This window comes from Microtus pennsylvanicus, chromosome 1 (assembly GCF_037038515.1).
Source record: "Microtus pennsylvanicus isolate mMicPen1 chromosome 1, mMicPen1.hap1, whole genome shotgun sequence".
Taxonomy (NCBI): domain Eukaryota; kingdom Metazoa; phylum Chordata; class Mammalia; order Rodentia; family Cricetidae; genus Microtus; species Microtus pennsylvanicus.
Genome location: NC_134579.1, coordinates 142440543 through 142462589, shown reverse-complemented (window position 1 = coordinate 142462589; position 22047 = coordinate 142440543). Strand labels below are relative to the sequence as shown.

At 42.8% G+C, this 22047-nt stretch overlaps 1 protein-coding gene across 1 annotated transcript in view; it reads right to left on the bottom strand.

Annotated features, from left to right (window-relative positions):
- The window catches only part of LOC142854779 (pregnancy-specific glycoprotein 22-like), a 66232-nt gene extending 44586 nt beyond the window's left edge, over window positions 1-21646 (bottom strand). Inside the window, exons 1-5 of the mRNA XM_075981073.1 lie at window positions 21586-21646; window positions 20061-20411; window positions 14432-14791; window positions 12837-13196; window positions 11768-11818 (exon numbers count right to left, since the gene is read on the bottom strand). Of these exons, the coding sequence (XP_075837188.1) occupies window positions 11768-11818; window positions 12837-13196; window positions 14432-14791; window positions 20061-20411; window positions 21586-21646 (1183 nt within the window). The remainder of the gene's footprint in view (window positions 1-11767; window positions 11819-12836; window positions 13197-14431; window positions 14792-20060; window positions 20412-21585) is intronic.
- Window positions 21647-22047: the final 401 nt, after the last annotated feature.

Below are 22047 nucleotides of genomic sequence, written 5' to 3'. Positions count from 1 at the left end.
AATCCAAAGAATCAATGAAACAAAAAGCTGGTTCCTGGAGAAAATCAACAAGATTGACAAACCCCTATCCAAACTAATCAAACGGCAGAGAGAGAATTTGCAAATTAATAAGATCAGAAATGAAAAGGGGGACATAACCACAGACACAGAGGAAATTCAGAGAATCATTAGATCCTACTACAAAAGCCTATACGCCACAAAACTGGAAAATGTAAAGGAAATGGATACTTTCTTAGATAAATATCATTTACCAAAGTTAAATCAGGACCAGGTGAACAATCTAAATAGACCTGTTAGTCGCGAAGAATTAGAAGAGGTTATCAAAAACCTCCCTACCAAAAAAAGCCCAGGGCCAGATGGTTTCAATGCGGAATTCTACCAGAACTTCCAAGAAGACCTAATACCTATACTCCTCAATGTATTTCACAATATAGAAACAGAAGGGTCATTACCAAATTCCTTTTATGAAGCTACAGTTACTCTGATACCAAAACCACACAAAGACTCAACCAGGAAAGAGAATTACAGGCCGATCTCACTCATGAATATCGACGCAAAAATCCTCAACAAAATACTGGCAAACCGAATCCAAGAACACATCCGAAAAATTATCCATTATGATCAAGTAGGCTTCATTCCTGAGATGCAGGGCTGGTTCAACATACGAAAATCTATCAATGTAATCCATCATATAAATAAACTGAAAGAAAAAAACCATATGATCATTTCATTGGATGCTGAAAAAGCATTCGACAAAATTCAACATCCATTTATGTTAAAAGTCTTGGAGAGATTAGGGATACAAGGGTCATACCTAAATATAATAAAAGCTATATACAGCAAGCCGACAGCTAACATCAAATTAAACGGAGAGAAACTCAAAGCCATCCCGCTTAACTCAGGAACACGACAAGGCTGTCCACTTTCGCCATACCTCTTCAATATAGTGCTGGAAGTTCTAGCAATAGCAATAAGACAGCATAATGGGATCAAGGGGATTCGAATTGGAAAGGAAGAAGTTAAACTTTCGTTATTCGCAGATGATATGATAGTGTACATAAGCGATCCCCAAAACTCCACCAAAGAACTTTTACAGCTGATAAACAGCTTTAGTAATGTGGCAGGATACAAGATCAACTCCAAAAAATCAGTCGCCCTCTTATACACAAAGGATATGGAAGCAGAGAGGGAAATCAGAGAAGCTTCTCCATTCACGATAGCCACAAACAGCATAAAATATCTTGGGGTAAATCTAACCAAGGAAGTGAAAGATCTATTTGACAAGAACTTTAAGGCATTGAAGAAAGAAATTGATGAGGATAGCAAAAAATGGATGGACATCCCTTGCTCTTGGATTGGGAGGATCAACATAGTAAAAATGGCAATTCTACCTAAGGCAATTTATAGATTCAATGCAATCCCCATCAAGATCCCATCAAAATTCTTCACAGATCTGGAGAGGACAATAATCAACTTTATATGGAAAAACAAAAAACCCAGGATAGCCAAAACAATCCTATACAATAAAGGATCTTCTGGAGGCATTACCATCCCTGACTTCAAACTCTATTACAGAGCTACAGTAATGAAAACAGGGTGGTACTGGCATAAAAACAGAGAAGTCGACCAATGGAATCGTATAGAAGACCCGGATTTTACCCCACAAACCTATGAACACCTCATTTTCGATAAAGGAGCTAAAAGTATACAATGGAAGAAAGAAAGCATCTTCAACAAATGGTGCTGGCACAACTGGATGTCAACCTGTAGAAGAATGAAAATAGACCCATATCTATCACCGTGCACAAAACTCAAGTCCAAATGGATTAAAGACCTCATTATCAGCCCGAAAACACTGAACCTGATAGAAGAGAAAGTGGGAAATACCCTACAACAGATGGGCACAGGTGATCGCTTCTTAGGTATAACCCCAGAAGCACAGGCATTAAGGGCAACATTGAATAAATGGGACCTACTAAAACTGAGAAGCTTCTGTAAAGCAAAGGACACTGTCACTAAGACACAAAGGCAACCTACTGACTGGGAGAAGATCTTCACCAACCCCACAACAGACAAAGGTCTGATCTCCAAAATATATAGAGAACTCAAGAAACTAGACTTTAAAATGCTAATTAACCCAATTAAAAAATGGGGCACTGAACTGAACAGAGAATTCTCAACAGAAGAACTTCAAATGGCCAAAAGATACTTAAGGTCGTGCTCAACTTCCTTGGCAATCAGGGAAATGCAAATCAAAACAACTTTGAGATACCATCTTACACCTGTCAGAATGGCTAAAGTCAAAAACACCAAGGATAGCCTTTGCTGGAGAGGCTGTGGAGGAAGGGGTACCCTCATCCATTGCTGGTGGGAATGCAATCTCGTGCAACCACTGTGGAAGTCAGTGTTTCGGTTTCTCAGGAAATTCGGGATCAACCTACCCCTGGACCCAGCAATACCACTCTTGGGAATTTACCCAAGAGATGCTCTATCACATGTCAAAAGCATTTGTTCAACTATGTTCATAGCAGTATTATTTGTAATAGCCAGAACCTGGAAACAACCTAGATGCCCTTCAATGGAAGAATGGATGAAGAAAGTATGGAATATATACACACTAGAGTACTACGCTGCGGTAAAAAACAATGACTTCTCGAATTTTGCATGCAAATGGATGGAAATAGAAAGCACTATCCTGAGTGAGGTATCCCAGACCCAAAAAGAAGAACATGGGATGTACTCACTCATAATTGGTTTCTAGCCATAAATAGGGGTCACAGAATCTACAATTGGCGAACCTAAAGAAGCTAAGTAAGAAGGTGAACACAAGGAAAAACATATCGTTATCCTCTTGGATAAGGGAAGTAGACAAAATTGCCGGGGAGAAAAGTGGGATCTTGGGGGTGGGGTGGGAAGGGGGTAAGGGGAGATGGGGAGAGAAAAGGTAGAAGGGAAGGAGGGGGGACTTGGGGAAATAGGAGGATCGGGATAAAGGAAGGTTGGATAGGGGAGCACGTAACCACAAGTCTTAGTTAAGGGACCCACTTTAGGGTGGGCAGGAGAATTGACCCTAGAGGGGCTCCCAGGTGCCCAAGCTGAGGTCCCCAGTTAGTTCCTTGGGCAGCTGAGGATAGGGAACCTGAAATGACCCCATCCTAGCGCAATACTGATGAATATCTTGCATATCATCTTAGAACTTTCATCTGGTGATGGATGGAGATAGAGACAGAGACCCACACTGGAGCACTGGACTGAGCTCCCAAGGTCCCAACGAGGAGCAGAAGGAGGGAGAACATGAGCAAAGAAGTCGGGACCACGAGGGGTGCACCCACCCACTGAGACAGTGGAGCTGATCTACTGGGAGCTCACCAAGGCCAGCTGGACTATTACCAAAAAAAGCATGGGATAAAACTGAACTCTCTGATCATGACGAACAATGAGGGCTGATGATACGCCAAGGACAATGGCACGCAGTTTTAATCCTACGCAATCTGCTGGCTTGGTGGGAGCCTAGCCAGTTTGGATGTTCACCTTCCTAGATATGGACGGAGGGGGGAGGACCTTGGACTTACCACAGAGCAGGGAACCCTGACTGCTCTTTGGACTGGAGAGGGAGGGGGAGAGGAGTGGGGGGAAGGGGAGAGGGGTGGGAGGAGGGGGAGAAGAGTGGGAGGAGGGGGAGGGAAAGGGGAGGCTGGGAGGAGGTGGAAATTTGTTTTTTTTTCTTTATTCTTTTATCAATAAAAAAAATAATCAAAAAAAAAAGAACAATTGAGAATGACAACTATCTTCTCAAGAATCAGTTTGAAGTTCTCCAGGAAGAGAACAGATCTTTGTTTAACATGACTCGATTAACTGAGCAAAATTTAGAAAAGGTACAGGCTGATGTTAAGGAGAAATTCATTACTATGGGAGATGGAACAGCTGATTTGGATCATAAGCTTCAGTCCCTTTCTGTAGGAACTGAAACATTAACTGAGAGAATCAAAACTGCTGAATGTGACAATCGAATTTTGTCTAAAGCTTATGACAGATTGGCGGAAATATTGTCAATACAAGAAGGCACGGTTTATGCCATGAAAATTATGTCCAAAGATGAGAAGTTATCTCTAATGGACAAACTTCATACTTTAGAATCCTCAATGAAGGCTTTGGAACATAATTCTGGACAGGAGATTCAGACATTGCAGAAGGCAATGGTGAATAGAATTGAAAAGATTAAGGAATTTCTAAATTCTGATGAAGAAGAGCAAAGGGTAAAAAGGCAAATTTTAACTACATCTGTGGGTAAATCCCTCCGGGACAATTTCCACAAAGCTCTACCTACAGCTCTACCTGCCTTTCCAGTAATAACAACAGAGAAGGTGATTGGTTCCAGAAACCTTAGGGTCATCAAGCAAGATACATGGGAGCCTGTCCATATGAATGATCTCAAAGAAATTAAACAGGATGTCATGATTTTTGGGATGCACGCCTCTTTTGTTAAAGAGATGTTAAAACCTTGGGCCAAAACAAGCAGAGCAACCCCCTCGGACTGGCTTCAGCTGAGCTCTGTGGTCCTTGAGAGTGGACAGCAATTGAAATGGAAATGCTTATTCAGGCAAGAGACTAGACTTTTAGAACAGCAGGAAAAGGCAAAGGGAATTGACATTTCCCTAGATAAAATTCTAGGTGAGGGGCTCTTTTCCAACCCTCAGGAACAAGCTAATTTTGATGAAAACACACTCTCTCTGAAATTCTGTTGTTTACAATTCCTTTTCATATGACCCATTTTGCCACAATTAAAACATTTGGTATTCTGGTGTCTCCTTTTACCATTGGAAATTGCTTCTTCTACCCATGCTTCAGTGCCATAGTCAAATGTATCAACAATCAGTGTATGCAAGACCCATTCTTCCAAGGGTGCTGATCTGAGCTTTAAAGGCCCTAAAATCCTTTTACATTCCACATTTGCATTTTCATAAGCCAAAGACTCAATCATTATACGTCTTGCTTCTGGGTCAGATATCCCTATTTGTACAGCCTTAGTTAGTCTTTGTAAAAAGTCACTAAAGGGTTCTCTGACCCTGTTTAACTCTGACAAATGATTCCATTCTCTGTCCTGGGTCTTGTACCCTGTCCCAAGCCCTTAAAGCTGCTGTAGTACACATAGAGAGTGTGTTTTCATCCAAATTAGCTTGTTCCTGAGGATTGGAAAAGAGCCCCTCACCTAGAATTTTATCTAGGGAAATGTCAATTCCCTTCGCCTTTTCCTGCTGTTCTAAAAGTCTAGACTCTTGCCTGAATAAGCATTTCCGTTTCAATTGCAGTCCACTCTCAAGGACCGCAGAGCTCAGCTGAAGCCAGTCTGAGGGGGTTGCTCTGCTTGTTGTGGCCCAAGGTTTTAACATCTCTTTAACAAAAGAGGCGTGCATCCCAAAAGTCATGACAGCCTGTTTAATTTCTTTGAGATCATTCATATGGACAGGCTCCCATGTATCTTGCTTGATGACCCTAAGGTTTCTGGAACCAATCACCTTCTCTGTTGTTATTACTGGAAAGGCAGGTAGAGCTGTAGGTAGAGCTTTGTGGAAATTGTCCCGGAGGGATTTACCCACAGATGTAGTTAAAATTTGCCTTTTTACCCTTTGCTCTTCTTCATCAGAATTTAGAAATTCCTCAATCTTTTCAATTCTATTCACCATTGCCTTCTGCAATGTCTGAATCTCCTGTCCAGAATTATGTTCCAAAGCCTTCATTGAGGATTCTAAAGTATGAAGTTTGTCCATTAGAGATAACTTCTCATCTTTGGACATAGTTTTTATGGCATAAACCGTGCCTTCTTGTATTGACAATATTTCCGCCAATCTGTCATAAGCTTTAGACAAAATTCGATTGTCACATTCAGCAGTTTTGATTCTCTCAGTTAATGTTTCAGTTCCTACAGAAAGGGACTGAAGCTTACGATCCAAATCATCTGTTCCGTCTCCCATAGTGATGAATTTCTCCTTAACATCAGCCTGTACCTTTTCTAAATTTTGCTCAGTTAATCGAGTCATGTTAAACAAAGATCTGTTCTCTTCCTGGAGAACTTCAAACTGATTCTTGAGAAGATAGTTGTCATTCTCAATTGTTCTTAAGTGGTCAACCTCTGCCTTAAAAATCCTGGATTCGTCTCATAAAGACTTTATCATATTTCTATTATCAAACCATATAGTAACAAGGAAAACTACGAATCCCAGAAAGATCCATAGATGTGGGGTGATAGACACCTTTTGTAAAATCTCCTACATGGTACACTCAAAAAAGCTGTTAAAGTCTTGAATGGTAATGTTTTCAGACATTTTATTTATAAAAGAAAATTTTTTTTTTTTACCTGCAATGACCGGTTCCTGCCAGTGGTGGGGAAAAAGTCCACATGGCCTAAGTCTGAAACAATTGACTCAAAACCAAAAGTTGGAGCACACACCAGGCTGATAAAAGCAATTGGGTGGAAGGCCAGGAAGCCCGGCCGAGCCAAGGCCGAACTAATCCACCCAGGCGGAGGGGACACAGAGCAGCGCTGTGTACTGATCACGCTGTTACAGAGCCGCTTATACCACTGTTGGGCAGGGCGGGGCACACAGACTTGTGGTGCGGGCTGATTCCAAACCGCTGGGGCTAAGTATCCTGTCCCGTTTGCCGACTTTCTAGCAGGTGCCAGGAAAAATCGAATCGCTGTAGATGTTTAGTGACTCAGAATCTCAGCTGCTTATGCCGCCGTAGTTAGGCAGAAGCAAACCAGCAAGGAGCAGTGCTGAGAGGGTACTTCTGCGCGAAGAGAGAGGCCTCTGGAGGGGGGTGCCGCTGGCTCCCAGCAGTAGCCCCCAGGAGGCTCTGATTCAGGGCGGGTATCCGCAAAGCCTCACTGGGCGCCAAGTGTAATGGCATAAATGAACGCAGACAGATTGTAAAAAATATATACAGCTTTAATGGGGAAATAGACTTACAGTATCACGGTACCCATGGAGAACTGAAAGCAGAAGGGAAGCCTGGGTGCACGCCCGGCAGATTTACAAGTAAACATTAGCCCAAGGCCAACACGCCCCCAATGGGCTGGGCTTAACCCTACATGGTGAGGGGCAAAGAAGTAAAAACTTTTGGTAGAGAGAAACAGAACTGCTACATCTCTGTGGGAAAACTCCCTTAGCAGAGCAGAGTGGGGTTGCAAAGGCTCTTCCAGAGAGATTCAGAGATACTACATTCCTGCATGGAAACCATGCCCCACTGGAACAGACGTTTAGATATCACCTGGATCCTTACCAGGATACCTTTGCCTTCTGAGCTCTATGTATTACTTAGATTCTGATGGCCAAGATACCTTCCCCTTCTGAGTTGTAGGGATTATCTGGCTTCCAAAGGCCAGGATACCTTCAACTTCAGAGCTGTAACACTTACAGGTATTGCCTGACTTCCAGCAGCCAGGATAACTTGCATTTCATATCTGTAACACCTACAAGTATTGTTTGGCTTCAGATGGATAAGCTACCTTTCCTTCCAGAGCTGTAACACTTACAATATGGACAGTCTAAATGGGATGTCTCCATCAAATCTATCCCCTCAAAGTTCCAGATATTACTCAGAAGAGAAAGCAGAAAGAGTATAAGAGTCAGAGGGAATGGAGGAAACCAAGAGTACAAGGATTCAACTAAGCAAGGCACATTTGAACTCACAGAGATTGCATCAGCATGCAGAGGGATTACATGAGTTGGCCCCAGGTCCTCTGCATGTATATTATAAGTATTACCTATATTAGTATTTTTATGAGACTCCTGACTCTGAGAACCAGTGGGTGTCTGACTCTTGTGACTGCTCTTAGGACTCTTTTGCTCCTGTGTGGTTGTAATGTACAAAACCAATATAATAGTTTTGCTTCATCTTATTATATTTTATTTTATCATGTTTTGTTATTGTTTCTTACAGGATTATTCTTCTCTAATGGGAGAAAGAAAGGGAGTGGCTCTTTATGGAAAGGGATGTGGGAAGGAAGTGGGAAGAGTTGAGAGAGGGCAAACTGTAAACAGTATATATTGTATGAAAAAGAATCTATTTTCAATAAAATGAAAAAAGTTTATTCTTCAAAGTGCTTACTGGCATTGACAGCATTTAGTTAGATTGACTTGGTTTTGAAAGAGCCACATTATTAACATTAGAAGTGAAATTTGAGATCTTGCTGTCAATTTTTCAGATTACTAAAGTTTCCATGACAACTCAATAGGGATAGGGAACTGTACAATGACTTGCATGAAACAGACAAATTCCTAGAGAAACAGAACCTACAGCGTTGGGAGCATGAAAAAGACAAAAGTGATTTCACTTATAACTCATAGGAGTGAATCAATGAAGAAGATTGACAAAAGCTAACAATTTTTAATGATGAAAACAGACTAACTAGTATAAGAGAGGCCATTGCTGTAAGGGCACTTGGGAAAACCACTGCCATCTCAGTACTCAGTGCAGACACTGACAGCTTTCCCTGTAAGACCAGGACTGACACAAGGAGGCTGCAGTGACAACTTTTCTTCAGTATTCTCTTAGATGTCCTAGACAGGGCGATTAGGCAACACAGATAAATAAAATGTAGCCAGTTAATTGGTTGTAAAATAAATCTGCAGATGACATGAACTTTTTTGGAAAATCCTAAAGATTCTACAGAAGTCTCTGGAACCTGTAACAGGCACACCCATCTGAGCTCTACTTCTATAAACTATTATTGTGCACAATTAGATGCAGTTTTGTTGCATGCATAGAGAAGATAGCTAACAAGGAAAACTCCACTGGGACCCATGAAGCTCCCTGGAAAGAAGAAACAGAATATATTTTGTGGATGGACTAGAAGCCTTCAGGGATGGAAACAGGAGGAAACAGGTAGCAGGAGGTGGGATGGAATGAGAGAGTACTTGGGAAAATGACAGGAATGGTGGGGGAATTATAGGAGCAGTGTGGGGTTTTCACTGCTGTAGTGAAACCTGGAATGTACAAGAGTGATCCTACTAGAGACTCCTAGTAGTGAGGAATAGTCTGAACCAGTCATCTTCTATAACCACAACAGATTCTTGTAACTGGGACACCAATCAAAACACAAAACATTTGAACTACAATCTCTCCTTCCTGTAAGATGTACTGGGGTAATGATGGAATAGAACTTATGGGAGTGACCAACCAATGGCTGGTCCAAATAAACAACCATACAATAAGAGGGACCCCAAACCTGACACTGCCTGGATAGCCAGGAACCAGAGGATGGACAGCCCAGAAATTCAAGATAGAACCACACATGAGTGAAAAAACATTTCAATGAAATTATTACTATTGATATTCTGATATCTCGTAAATAAGTGTCTAACCTTATCAGAGAGGCATCAGCTCACAATTATGGGAACAGGTGAAAACACACACAGCTAAATATTTGGCAGCAGGAGAAGTATCCCACAGAATAGGGGTAGGATGGATGATAGGAACCAGAGGGGCCAAGGACACCATAAAAACATAGAACACAGAATCAATAAAGCAGAGCTTACAGTAGACAAAAGAGACTGCAGTGATAATCATGGATCCCGTAGGAGTTTGAGCTAGAGCCTCTGCATACAAGTTATGGTGGTGTGGGTAGGTATTGTAGAACTCCTAGCAGTAGAAGCAGGGCACATTTCTGACTGTTTTGCCTGCCCTTTGAATGATTTTCTTCCTACTGGGCTGCCTCTCCCAGCTCTGAAATGAGGAATTGTGGCAAGTCTAATAGAACTTGACATGCCATGTTCTGTAGATACCCCTGGGAGAACTGTTCATTTTTTAAGGGAAAAAAAAGAGTGTGACTGGGATACAGGAGAAGTGGGGGTTTAAGAAGGACTGGAGGAAGAAGAAACACTGGTCAGGATGTAATATACGAGGGGAAAATTAAAAAAAAAAGAAAGAAATACATATTAACAGAAAAAATTTAATAAGAAATGTCCCAGCCAGGCGTTTGTGGCGCATGCCTTTAATCCCAGCACTCAGGAGGCAGAAGCAGGCAGATCTCTATGAGTTCGAGGCCAGCCTGGTCTACAAGAGCGAGTTCCAGGACAGGCACCAAAGCTACAGAGAAACCCTGTCTCGAAAAACAAAAAATAAAGAATGAAAACACACAAAATAATGTTTAAAAATGAAAAATGGAATATATACATATTAGAGTATTACTCAGTAGTAAAAAAAAGGACTTCTTATATTTTGCATACAAATGGATGAAAATAGAAAACACTATCCTGAGTGAGGTAAGCCAGACACAAAAGGAGGAACATGGGATGTACTCACTCATATTTGGTTTCTAGCCATAAATAAAGGACATTGAGCTTATAATTCGCGATCTTAGAGAAGCTAAATAAGAAGGTGAATCCAAAGACAAATATATAGGCATCCTTCTGAATATTAACCTTCATCAGGCGATGAAAGGAGACAGACAGAGACCCACATTGGAGCACCGGACAGAAATCTCAATGTCCAAATCAGGAGCAGAAGGAAAGGGAGCACGAGCAAGGAACTCAGGACCGCGAGGGGTGCACCCACACATTGGGACAATGGGGATGTTCTATGGGGAACTCACCAAGGCCAGCTGGCCTGGGTCTGAAAAAGCATGGGATAAATCCGGACTTGCTGAACATAGCGGACAATGAGGACTACTGAGAACTCAAGAACAATCGCAGTGAGTTTTTGATCCTACTGCACGTACTGGCTTTGTGGGAGCCTAGGCAGTTTGGATGCTCACCTTACTAGACCTGGATGGAGGTGGGCGGTCCTTGGACTTCCCACAGGGCAGGGAACCCTGATTGCTCTTTGAGCTGATGAGGGAGGGCGACTTGATCGGGGGGGAGGGAAATGGGAGGCGGTGGCAGGGAGGAGGCAGAAATCCTTAATAAATAAATAAATTAAAAAATGTGACACTGTGAATGACACTCTCAAGGTGAAAACAGCATGATCTGCCCTTATGTGAAAGATGTTACATCTGTGTATGAAATAAACTGTAGATCGAATCTACTTAGAAACTAGTTATGTCCACAGTGAAAATGGGCAGACCTTTCTCCTGTCACTCTTCCTCACTTCACATGGTTGACTGTTGTGCAGGCAGTATTGGGAGTAGGTGAATTAGTTGAACAGGGAATGTATTTGAGCGTATGAGAGGATGGTTTTTCTCTATGCAAACAAGGCACCATTTTCACAGCAGACTCGGAGCATCCAAAAATTTGAGGACTCCTGTAACTAGTTTCCAAGAATTCTAAGGTATTGCTATATAATTGAACCACAACCTACGCTCTTAATGTGTTTGAAATTTTGTTTACTGTATTGATATCTTTATTTTTGTTTTAAGGAAACGTCACTTCAAATTTTGGCTCCTTTTTGTACACACATGTATCCCAAGATTATAGGCGTGAATAAATATGCTGGCAGTATCTGAGTAATAGCTAATCATTTTCACCACATAACTTTTCACCATTTTATACTCCACTAATAAAGAAATGCCAGCATTCTACTGTGGGATGAGAGGAGAGGTCGCTCACTCATCTTAGCCTAACTGGGGGACTGGTCTGCAAACTGAAGAAATTGGAGACCTCACACTGGTATAGTCCAAAATCCTCTCTCCCTACAGGATCTATTCTGAGTCCACACTTTGTTGGGGACAGAGTCATCTTCTCTGTGAGCTGTAGATTCTCATTATTGAAGATCCAACGGATAGAGACATCAGTATCAGGTGAAATGCAGGTCAAGATCACAGATGTACCTCCTGTGACAGTGGTGTCAGTGATTTGCACGAAGGGCTGTGTCACAGACTCTGTGAAGAAACAGAGGAGAATACCAAATGACAGTCATCCAGAGAGTAAAACAAGCCGTCTTAAGTTTATGCTTTATAAAGTTTCCAGGGGGGAGAATTTGGACCTGTGACTAAAGACATAGATTGAGCTTTGGATCTGCCACCTGGAGACTGGGTTACTCCTGTTTAGACACTGTTTCCTGTCTCAGTTTCTACACAATAGGATACACCGTGAATGATAATTGTCATGTATGAGTTAAGCTTAGTCATGAACAATGGTCTGAGTTTGGGATCAGGAAGCTGCTCAGACCAGCAGCATCTGCTACTATTTAGCTGCAGAAGAGAATTTCCTAGACTGGAATCCTGTGATGATAGAGGGATCTGGAGTAGCTGCCTACTCTGTTTTTTCCCTTGGAGCTTTGACCTCCCTGTGAAGTCTCATAAGCCCATCAGAGCAATAGGCTAATGGCCTGGACACCTGTCCACTGAGCCTCAGGAGAAGGAGATGCACAGGTGACCTTCCTAACTGCAGCTGCCATGGCTGCACACAGCTGGTTCTATACTCTAGGAGACAGTCAGTCCCATGACTTGGACAGTCAATAAAGTTTTGTTTCTGTCAGCTCTGATGGGAAATCTAAACAGTTACAAAAATCTCCCCAATGTCATATTGAGTTCAGACGGGCAAAGTTCTGGAGTTAGGACTTCCTCACAGGCTCTGTGAAGACCCCATGCCTTTATCAACCAGGGACTGCCTGATTCCCACAGAGTCTTTCTGGGGAGAGCAACAAGTGACACTGACATCCTGGGCTTGAGTTTACCCAGCACAGGTCCTCCTCTCTGCAAGTGAACCCAGGTTAGGAGTTCTGATCTATTACAGTTTGTTTACCCAGTGAGTGTCCTGCAGTGATGGCCTAAACCCCGAGGGTGGGGGTAAACAATGCAATTGGGGATAGAGCAGGCACAGTCCAATCCTGCCACGTTAGTGTATGAAATAGGATGAGCCACACCCAGCAGTCAAAGGCCATAGAGAGTCACTTACTCTTTACATAAAACTCCACATTTGCTCGCTCAATTTTGGAATCTTTGTTTAAAACTTCCAGTGTGTACATTCCTGCATCACTCTCAATGACATCCAGAAGCTGTAGGGATCCAGTTTTGTACACCGTCCCTTTTATTCTCTGTGCAGGCTCCCAGGAGATAGAATGCTTGACTCTGTTGTATTCTACAAGTTTACGGGCTGGGCTCCCATTGTTTGATTTGTGCCAGGAAAACACTCGTGCTTCTTCTGGAAGATTATGAACTTGGAGAAGTACGTCTTCACCTTCAGCAACATAGCGAAGCACCGGTTGGATCATGAGTCGGGAAGAAATGAGAGCATTACAGAACACAGAAAGGGAACCTGGGAGGGAAGAGAGAAAAAGACATCACATGAAAATCACTGTGTTTGGTAAAAAGATGGTGACCTCCAGACTGAGGAGATGGAATCATCACTCATGCTAGACTTGCTTGTGTGTGAGTGTGTGTGTGTTTGTGTGTGTGTGTGTGTGTGTGTGTGTGTGTGTGTGTGTGTGTGTATGCCACATAATGAAGGGCAGAAATATTATCTTTCTTGACCTTTCAAAACTCCTCTTTACAAACAATGCCCCTGAAAGTGTCATTTCTTCTAAATGGCTGCTTCCTCACTACACTCAGGCAAACACCACACACACTCATGTACACTGAGGTTTGAGGTGATGCCTCCCCTGCACTCAACAGGTCTGGAAGTAACGATCATTTTCTGGTTTTTTTCTTCAGTTTCCTTTGAGGCAATACTCATCCTTTGACTTCACCTAATAGATGCACTTGTAGTATTGTCAAGTGCCCCTTAGCTCTGGGGTTGTGCGAGGGTTGGGAGTAGTCTGGTCTTCAGGGCAGACTCAGCTCTTTAAAATATTTCGGTACTAGGCTGTATGGTTTTGTGTCAATTTGACACAAGTTACAGTCATTTTGCAAGAAACGGCCTCAGTTAAAAATGCATCCACCAGATGTGCCTGTGGGCAAAACTGTAGTACATTTTTTAAATTGGGGATTGATGCAAAAGGATTCAGACCATTGTGGACACTTCAAGCCCTGGGCTAGGAGTCTTGGGTGATATAAGAGAGCTGGTTGAGCAAGCATGAAGAGCAAACTAATAGGAAAAACCCATCTGTGATCCCTGCACCAACTCCTGGATTTTGTTAATGACACTCTCAATTTGAAGGTAATAAATACTCCAGTTTGACCTGAATGTTCAAAAACCATTGTTTCTTAAGATCTTTGAGAGAATATAAGTGCATTACAATAGCCTGGGTCACTTTAGTCCAGCCATGGAAAGATAACAGGATTCAGTTCTCCCAGGTCTAGAGCCCGAATAGAATAGATTGACTCTGACATGTTAGCCGAGTTACATTCCATCAAGGTCTTCCTTGATGCACATGGAGACTAAAGATGGAAGCTGATCTATGGCCATTTGTCTCTATGAGTGAGTCCTACACTAAGTGCTCAAACCTCCACCCGGGGTTTACTGTGTAAGAGGGAAGGGGAGCTAGGCCAGCCATGGTAGTCCTGTGTGTCTAAGCACCACCCAAAACTGAACAATGACAGAGAATCACTTACTGTCCACCTGGAGTTGCACTTGTACATCCTCACGTGTACCATATGATTTCAGAATTCGCAGTTTGTACAATCCACGGTCTTTCTGACTGACACTGTGAAGCAGCAGGGACCCATCACTGTTTAGTGTCTCCCTGCCACTGTATGCAGGTCCAAAAACAATTGGTTTCCTAGATTGTGGACGTCGGATACCCAAAAGGTTCTTGAAGGCAGCCATTCCTTTGAACCAGGCAAAGCCTACAGTATTCTCTGGAATATTGTGAACAAGTAAAAGAACACTTCCCCCTTCAGCAACGCTGGGTGGCACAAATTCAATGGTAGGCTGTGAAGAGGTATCAAGGAGCCCACACTTCCAAAGGTAAGCTATAAAGGAAGACAAAGATACATCTAAGTTGGATCTTTTATATTTGGCTAAGATGAGGCTCTGTGTCCTGAGAAGCTGTGTCCATAGTTCAGCCTAGGGTGGTGGGTGAGTGTCCCTGTCCTACTTGGTGGTGGTCTGCACATGACCTTCATGCTCTCGTTATCCCCACACTTGTCATTTCCAATATATGGATCTCGCTCTGCCGTTGTCAGTTTGCCTGGGATCTTACTGGAGCAGATCCCTGCTCATGTTTACAGTGGATGGTGGTGGGGTGGTGTCTGCCCACCCTCTGCCCCTACCAACACTGTTTTCACTCTCGAGATCTGTTGTTGTTGTGTTCCTATTGGAATGGCAGTTAACACCTGAATTCTCATAGCTTTCTTTACTTCAAGTTCTCTCGAACTGGGACATTGTAAAAACCATAAGTTGTCCTGTATTTTTTTTTTATTTTTCAGGACAGGGTTTCTCTGTATTACAGCCCTAGATGTCCTGGAACTAGCTCTTGTAGACCAGACTGGCCTCAAACTCACAGAGATCTACCTGCTTCTGTCTCCAAAGTGCTGGGATTAAAAGCATGTGCCACCAACACCTGGTAGTCTTGTATTATTTTAAAAATGAAGCCATCAGTGAACTTGAAGTATTCAAGGAGTGAATTCAAATTCTGAGCCTCTCTCGCACTCTGTATTCTTCTCCCCTACAAACACTGAGACTCCTCTCATGACACCAGAGAGTATGTCAGTCCTCTCCTCTCACACACCGTCACTCCTGGTCTCCTCACTTAGGAGCAGAAGGCCCTGAGATGTGGTGCACCCTTTACAGAGGAGCACAGAGGGGAACTGCATTGTCTGAGTGAGCTGATCTTTCCTGCCTCCGAGGTGTCTGCTCCAGCACAGCTCACAAACTCTGCTGTCCTTCTCATCTGAGCTGAGCCTCCTCCCAGGAAGGAGCACCTCCCATAGTACAACGGGCTGATGGTGGGTCTGTGTTCAAACCACTTCTCTGCCCCTCCAATGTCAGTGTTGCCCCATGTTCTTTTCTGAATCTCTCCTTGTGTTTCTCTCCTCTAGAACACAGAGTAAGAGTCAAGGGTGACGACCATCCCTGTGACATGAGATAATAGCAGCTCAGCCTGGAACTGCACTCTGCTGTGTCCTCGTTTAGGTTTCTCAGCACTAAAAAGGGGAAATCTGCACAACTGTGCGACAAAGAACCCCAGCTGGGCACCCAGTCTGCCCTGTTTTCAATACTCTCAAAATATGGACTTTGCTCCCAGGAGGAAGGTGACAAAACCGAGTTTGAGACTCCAGTGGGACCAGGTGCGTTATGTGTGTGGAAAAGAACAAAACTGTTCTCCCTGGAGTCACCATCAGACTGGGTTCTGGGCCCAGGATATGTAGGAGTCTCAGATCTTGAGTGTGTGGGAGGAGGTGACCTGATCCCTGGAAAACGGCTGTGAGACCCTTCATTCTGCAAGATTTTCAAGACCGTGCTCCCACGTACTCTGCTTCCCTGTGTTCTGTGACCTCTGAGAGGCCTTGAACCTCTATCTAATTGATTCGCCATGGATAACATGCATTTACCAAAGGAAACACATGAAGTGGGAGAGAGAACATGGTCTCCTGGCAGTGTGACAGACCCATTAAGCAGTCAGTATGTCTGAGAACACTGTGACCATGATTTCCACATCTGTAAAAACACAGTTGGAAACAGGTTCCTAGGTAAGTTCCTAGTTCAGGCAAAATGCTTTTCTGCCAGTTCATTATGTATCCAGATGACATCCCTGAAGATCATTTGGGGAAATACAGCATCTATCTGGGAAGGCTCAATCTATCCTGTAACCATTTGCCTACAGGAGAGAATTCTAGGAGCTGCACCCAGCCGACAAGCACTTGTAAAAAAATCTGTTTCATCCGTCCTACTCCTTGGGGACCACAACCTTGATATGAAATCTCATATGCCCAAAAGGACTGTGAGTTAATGGCCTGAACACCTGCCAACCTATTCTTCCCAGCTGCCTCTCTGAAGAAGATGGCCAAGGGATGTAGCTCAACCAAGGTTCTCATCTGATTCCACATATCACATGACTTTGACTACCAGGGAGCACTCTTCCTTGGCATCAAGACATCCAAATCCAAAGCTTAGAAAATGCTTCTCATGGATGCAGGGCTAGTTCAAATACGAAAATCTATCAATGTAATCCATCATATAAATAAACTGAAAGAAAAAAACCATATGATCATTTCATTGGATGCTGAAAAAGCATTTCACAAAATTCAACATCCCTTTATGATAAAGGTCTTGGAGAGATTAGGGATACATGGGTCATACGTAAATAAAATAAAAGCTATTTACAGCAAGCCGACAGCTAACATTAAATTAAACGGAGAAAATCTCAAAGCCATCCCACTTAAATATGGAACACGACAAGGCTGTCCACTCTCTCCATACCTCTTCAATATAGTGCTTGAAGTTTTAGCAATAGCAATAAGACAACATAAGGGGATAAAGGGGATTTGAATTGGAAAGAAAGAAATTAAACTTTCGTTATTTGCAGATGATATGATAGTATACATAAGCGAGCCCAAAAACTCCACCAAAGAACTTTTACTGCTGATAAACACCTTTAGTAATGTGGCAGGATACAAGATCAACTCCAAAAAAATGAGTTTCCTTCCTATACACTAAGGATAAGGAAGCAGAGAGGGAAATCAGAGAAGCATCACCTTTCACGATAGCCACAAACAGCATAAAATATCTTGGGATAACTCTGACCAAGGAAGTGAAAGATCTATTTGACAAGAACTTCCAGTCTTTAAAGAAAGAAAATGAAGATGACAACAGAAAATTGAAGGATTCAATGCAATCCCCTTCAAAATTCTTCACAGACCTGGAGAAGAAATAATCAACTTTATATGGAAAAAAAAACAAGATAGCCAAAACAATCTTATACAATAAAAGATCGTCTGGAGGCATTATCATTCCTGTCTTCAACCTCTACTACAGAGATACAGTATTGAAAATAGCTTGGTACTGGCATAAAAACTGAGAATGGAAACATATAGAAGACCTGGATTTAACCCACAAACCCACGAACACCTCATTTTCAATAAAGAAGCTAAAAGTATACAATGGAAAAAAGAGAGCATCTTCAACAAATTGTGCTGGCAAAACTGGATGTCAATCTGTAGAAGAATGAAAATCTATCACCATGCACAAAACTCAAGTCCAAATGGATTAAAGACCTCAATATCAGTCCAAACACACTGAACATGATAGAAGAGAAAGTAGGAAGTACTCTACATCCCATGGGCACAGGAGACTACTTCCTACGTAAAACCCCAGCAGTACAGACACTAAGGGCATCATTGAATAAATGGGACCTCCTGAGACTGAGAAGCTTCTGTAAAGCAAAGGACACTGTCACTAAGACAAAAAGGCAACCCACTGACTGGGAGAAGATCTTCACCAAACCCACAACTGACAAAGGTCTGATCTCCAAAATATATAAACAACTCAAGAAACTAGACTTTAAAATGTTAATCAACCCAATTATAAAATTGGGGAACTGAGCTTAACAGAGAATTTTCAACAGAAGTTCAAATGGCCAAAAGACACTTAAGGTCATGCTTAACTTCCTTAGCGATCAGGGAAATGCAAATCAAGACAACTTTAAGATACCATCTTACACCTGTCAGAATGGATAAAATAAATAACTCCAATTATAGCCTTTGCTGGAGAGGTTGTGGAGGAAGGGGTACACTCATCCCTTGCTGGTGGGAATGCAAACTTGTGCAACCACTGTGGAAAGCAGTGTGGTGGTTTCTCAGGAAATTAGGGATCAACCTACCCCTGGACCCAGCAATACCACTCTTGGGAATATACCCAAGAGATGCCCTATCATACAACAAAAGTATATGCTCAACTATGTTCATAGCAGCATTGTTTGTAATAGCCAGAACCTGGAAACAACCTAGATGCCCTTCAATGGAAGAATGGATGAAGAAAGTATGAAATATATACATATTAGAATACTACTCAGCAGTAAAAAACAAGGGCTTCTTGAATTTTGCATGAAAATGGACGGAAATAGAAAACACTATCCTGAGTGAGGTAACCCAAACCCAAAAAGAGGAACATGGGATGTACTCACTCATAATTGGTTTCTAGCCATAAACAACGGACAATGAGACTATAATTCATGATCCTAGAGAATACAAATAGGAAAGTGAACCCAAAGGAAAACATATAGTCATCCTCCTGGATATTAACCATCATCAGGCAATGAAAGGAGACAGAGACAGAGTCCCACATTGGAGCACAGGACTTAAATCCCAAGGTCTAAATCAGGAGCAGAAGGAGAGAGAACAAAGAAAGGAATTCAGGACCGCGAGGGGTGCACCCACACACTGAGACAATTGGGATGTTCTATCAGGAACTCACAAAGGCCAGCTGGCTTGGGTCTGAAAAGCATGGGATAAAACTGGACTCGCTGAACATAGCAGACAATGAAGACTACTGATAAGTCAAGAACAATGGCACCGGGTTTTTATCCTACTTCACATACTGGCTTTGTGGGAGCCTAGGCTTTTTGGATGCTCACCTTACTAGACCTGGAAGGAGGTGGGAGTCCTTGGACTTCCCACAAGGCAGGGAACCCTAACTGCTCATCAGGCTGATGTGGGAGAGGGAGTTGATTGGGGGAGGACGATGGAAATGGGAGGCGGTGGCAGGGAGGAGGCAGAAATCATAAATAAATAAATAAATAAATAAATAAATAAATAAATAAATAAATAAATAAATAAAAGGAAGGTCCTCCCCATTTTCCTCCAAAAAAGAAAAAAGAAAAAAAAGAAAAAAGAAAATGCTTCTCATGGACAACTGAAGTTGAGTCTGGGAAAAAAGTCTTGAGGCAGGGTGTCCCAGTGCTCATATCTCTGGGCATTCCATGTTTTCCCTAACCAGGCTCAATGTTGATTTCCTCCGAGTCTTTCTCAAGGAAACATGCATGATAAGAACCTTTAGAGTCTAGACAGGAGCTGATATCCTTGGATGAACTACCCATCACACATCTACCTGTGTGCAAGGTGAAGTCAAACGAAGGATTCTGATCTATTGCCTTTATTCTACACCTTGTGAGTCCCAAACTAAATGCACAAACCCCAACATGAGAACACAATGCATAGGGAAGGTAAGCACAGACCCCTCTCCTGTAAGTGTTCAGTGGAATGAAGCTCACCCAGTGCACAGCGTTCACAATGAATAACTTACCGTACACGTTGAGGTATGCATATGTTGTTGATATGGCATTTCCATGTATATTATAGGTTCGTACGGTATAAAAGCCTGTGTCCTTCAGGTTGACCTTTTCAAGGAGCATGGATCCATTGTGAAATATTGTCTCTCTGCCGCTGTGTGCAAGACCAGGCCTATTTGAATTGTCAGGCAGTTCATATTTTGCAATCGTATCTGAGGACCCTCTGAACCAGGCAACGGTTTTAAATTTCTCTGGCAGATTGTGGACAAGGAATAGGACATCATCTCCTTCGCCAACTCGGGATGGCACTGACACAGTGGTCACAAAGGCAGTGGTGGACAGGTGCCAGAAGGTTAAAAGGAAGGCTAGAAAGGAGTTGAGAAAAAAAAAAAACCTCCAGTGTTAAACAGTTGTAATCAACACTACGCTTTGGTGTTTAAATAGGGGTGTGCCCACCCTCATTTGCAGACTTGAGTAACATGAGATCCATTGACTCAGAATGTATGAGTGTGTCATTAACTCTCTGAGGAATTCTCTGCTCACGTGTCTTTTTGGTTCCCCCACTAAGTGCCCCTTATCCCTCCTCACATAGAGTATATCTATGACGATCACTGCCTCTCTGAACTCCTTCTCTGGAAAGGCCTCACTTTCTGACTTTTTTTCTCTGGTTTTGTTTATTTAAGACAAGGTTTCTCTGTGTATTCTTGGCTGTCCTGGAAGTTACTCTGTAGACCAGGCTAGCCTTGCCTCTGTGTCACAAGTGCTAGGAATAAAGACCTGAGCTGACACTGCCTGGCATAACCAGGAATTTGTAAGACAGGATCAGTCAGATCTTTTTGAAGGGTCATTTCCTGGAGAAGACTCAGACACTAGTGGATAAAGGGAAAAAGAAAGGAAGGAAAGTGGAATGTGTCTCCATGGTATTCTCTTCATAGTTCTTAGGTTTGAAATTTATTACAGTAATTATTCAAGTGTGAAATAAATTATTTTAGATTTACTTATTTAAATATATGTATGTATTTGTCAAGACTGGTGTCTCCTTGTGCACATATGAAGATGTGTGCCACAAATTTGTGTGGGGCACATGTGCTAGGGTGTGCATGGGTGTGTGCATGTCACAGCACCTATGTGGAGGGCAGAGTAGATCCTGCAGGAGTCTGTTCTCTCCATCAACTATGTGGGAGCTGAGTATTGGTTTCATGTTGTCATATCTTCCCACACTGAGACATCTCACTAGCTATTCCACTTGATCACTATTTGGAGGGTCGTGCTATTACAGTTGGGAACAACTGTCTTCAGAACATTGCAGCCAATGAAATTCACTGTGAATATGGAGTGCTTGAGGCTTTTCTCTTACCATCATCACTTGCTCTCCTCTGAGAGCTTCTGGATGCTGAGCCTCTGTCCCTTACTGTGCGTTATGTACCATAACTACAAATAGAAACCTTATGTCTCCTCTCAAGATCCTTCCCTCTTTAGGAAAATCCAGCCTGCCTCTGAGTCCCCCTCCCCACACAGTCAGGGAGTGGGCACGCTTACCTGTGAGCAGAAGCCTCTGCCAGGGGGTACACCTCTTGCAGAAAAGCACAGAGGACTCCATCAATCTTCTCACTTGCTGTCCTCTGTCTGAGGAGAAGAGCCTCAGCTCCAATACAGAACTCAGGCTCTGCTGTTCTTCCTCCTTCTGGGCTGAGATTCTTCTCAGAAAGAAGCACTTCTCATAATCCAATGGGCTGTGAGTGGTGGGATTGGGGTCCAAGGCACTGCTCAAGCCCTTCCATTCTCAGTGATGCCCTGCATCCCTCTCAACTTCCCTTTATGTTCCTTCACCAAGACACAAATTGTGCAACAAGGCTGATAAGCATCCCCATGGCCTCAGGAACAATGGCTCATCCTGGGGCTGACATCTGCTCTGTTCTTGCCTTGGGTCTGTTTGCACAAAGCAGGGAGCATCTATCATGCCTATGTGTCCTTGTGACACAGAGACCGAGCTGAGCACCC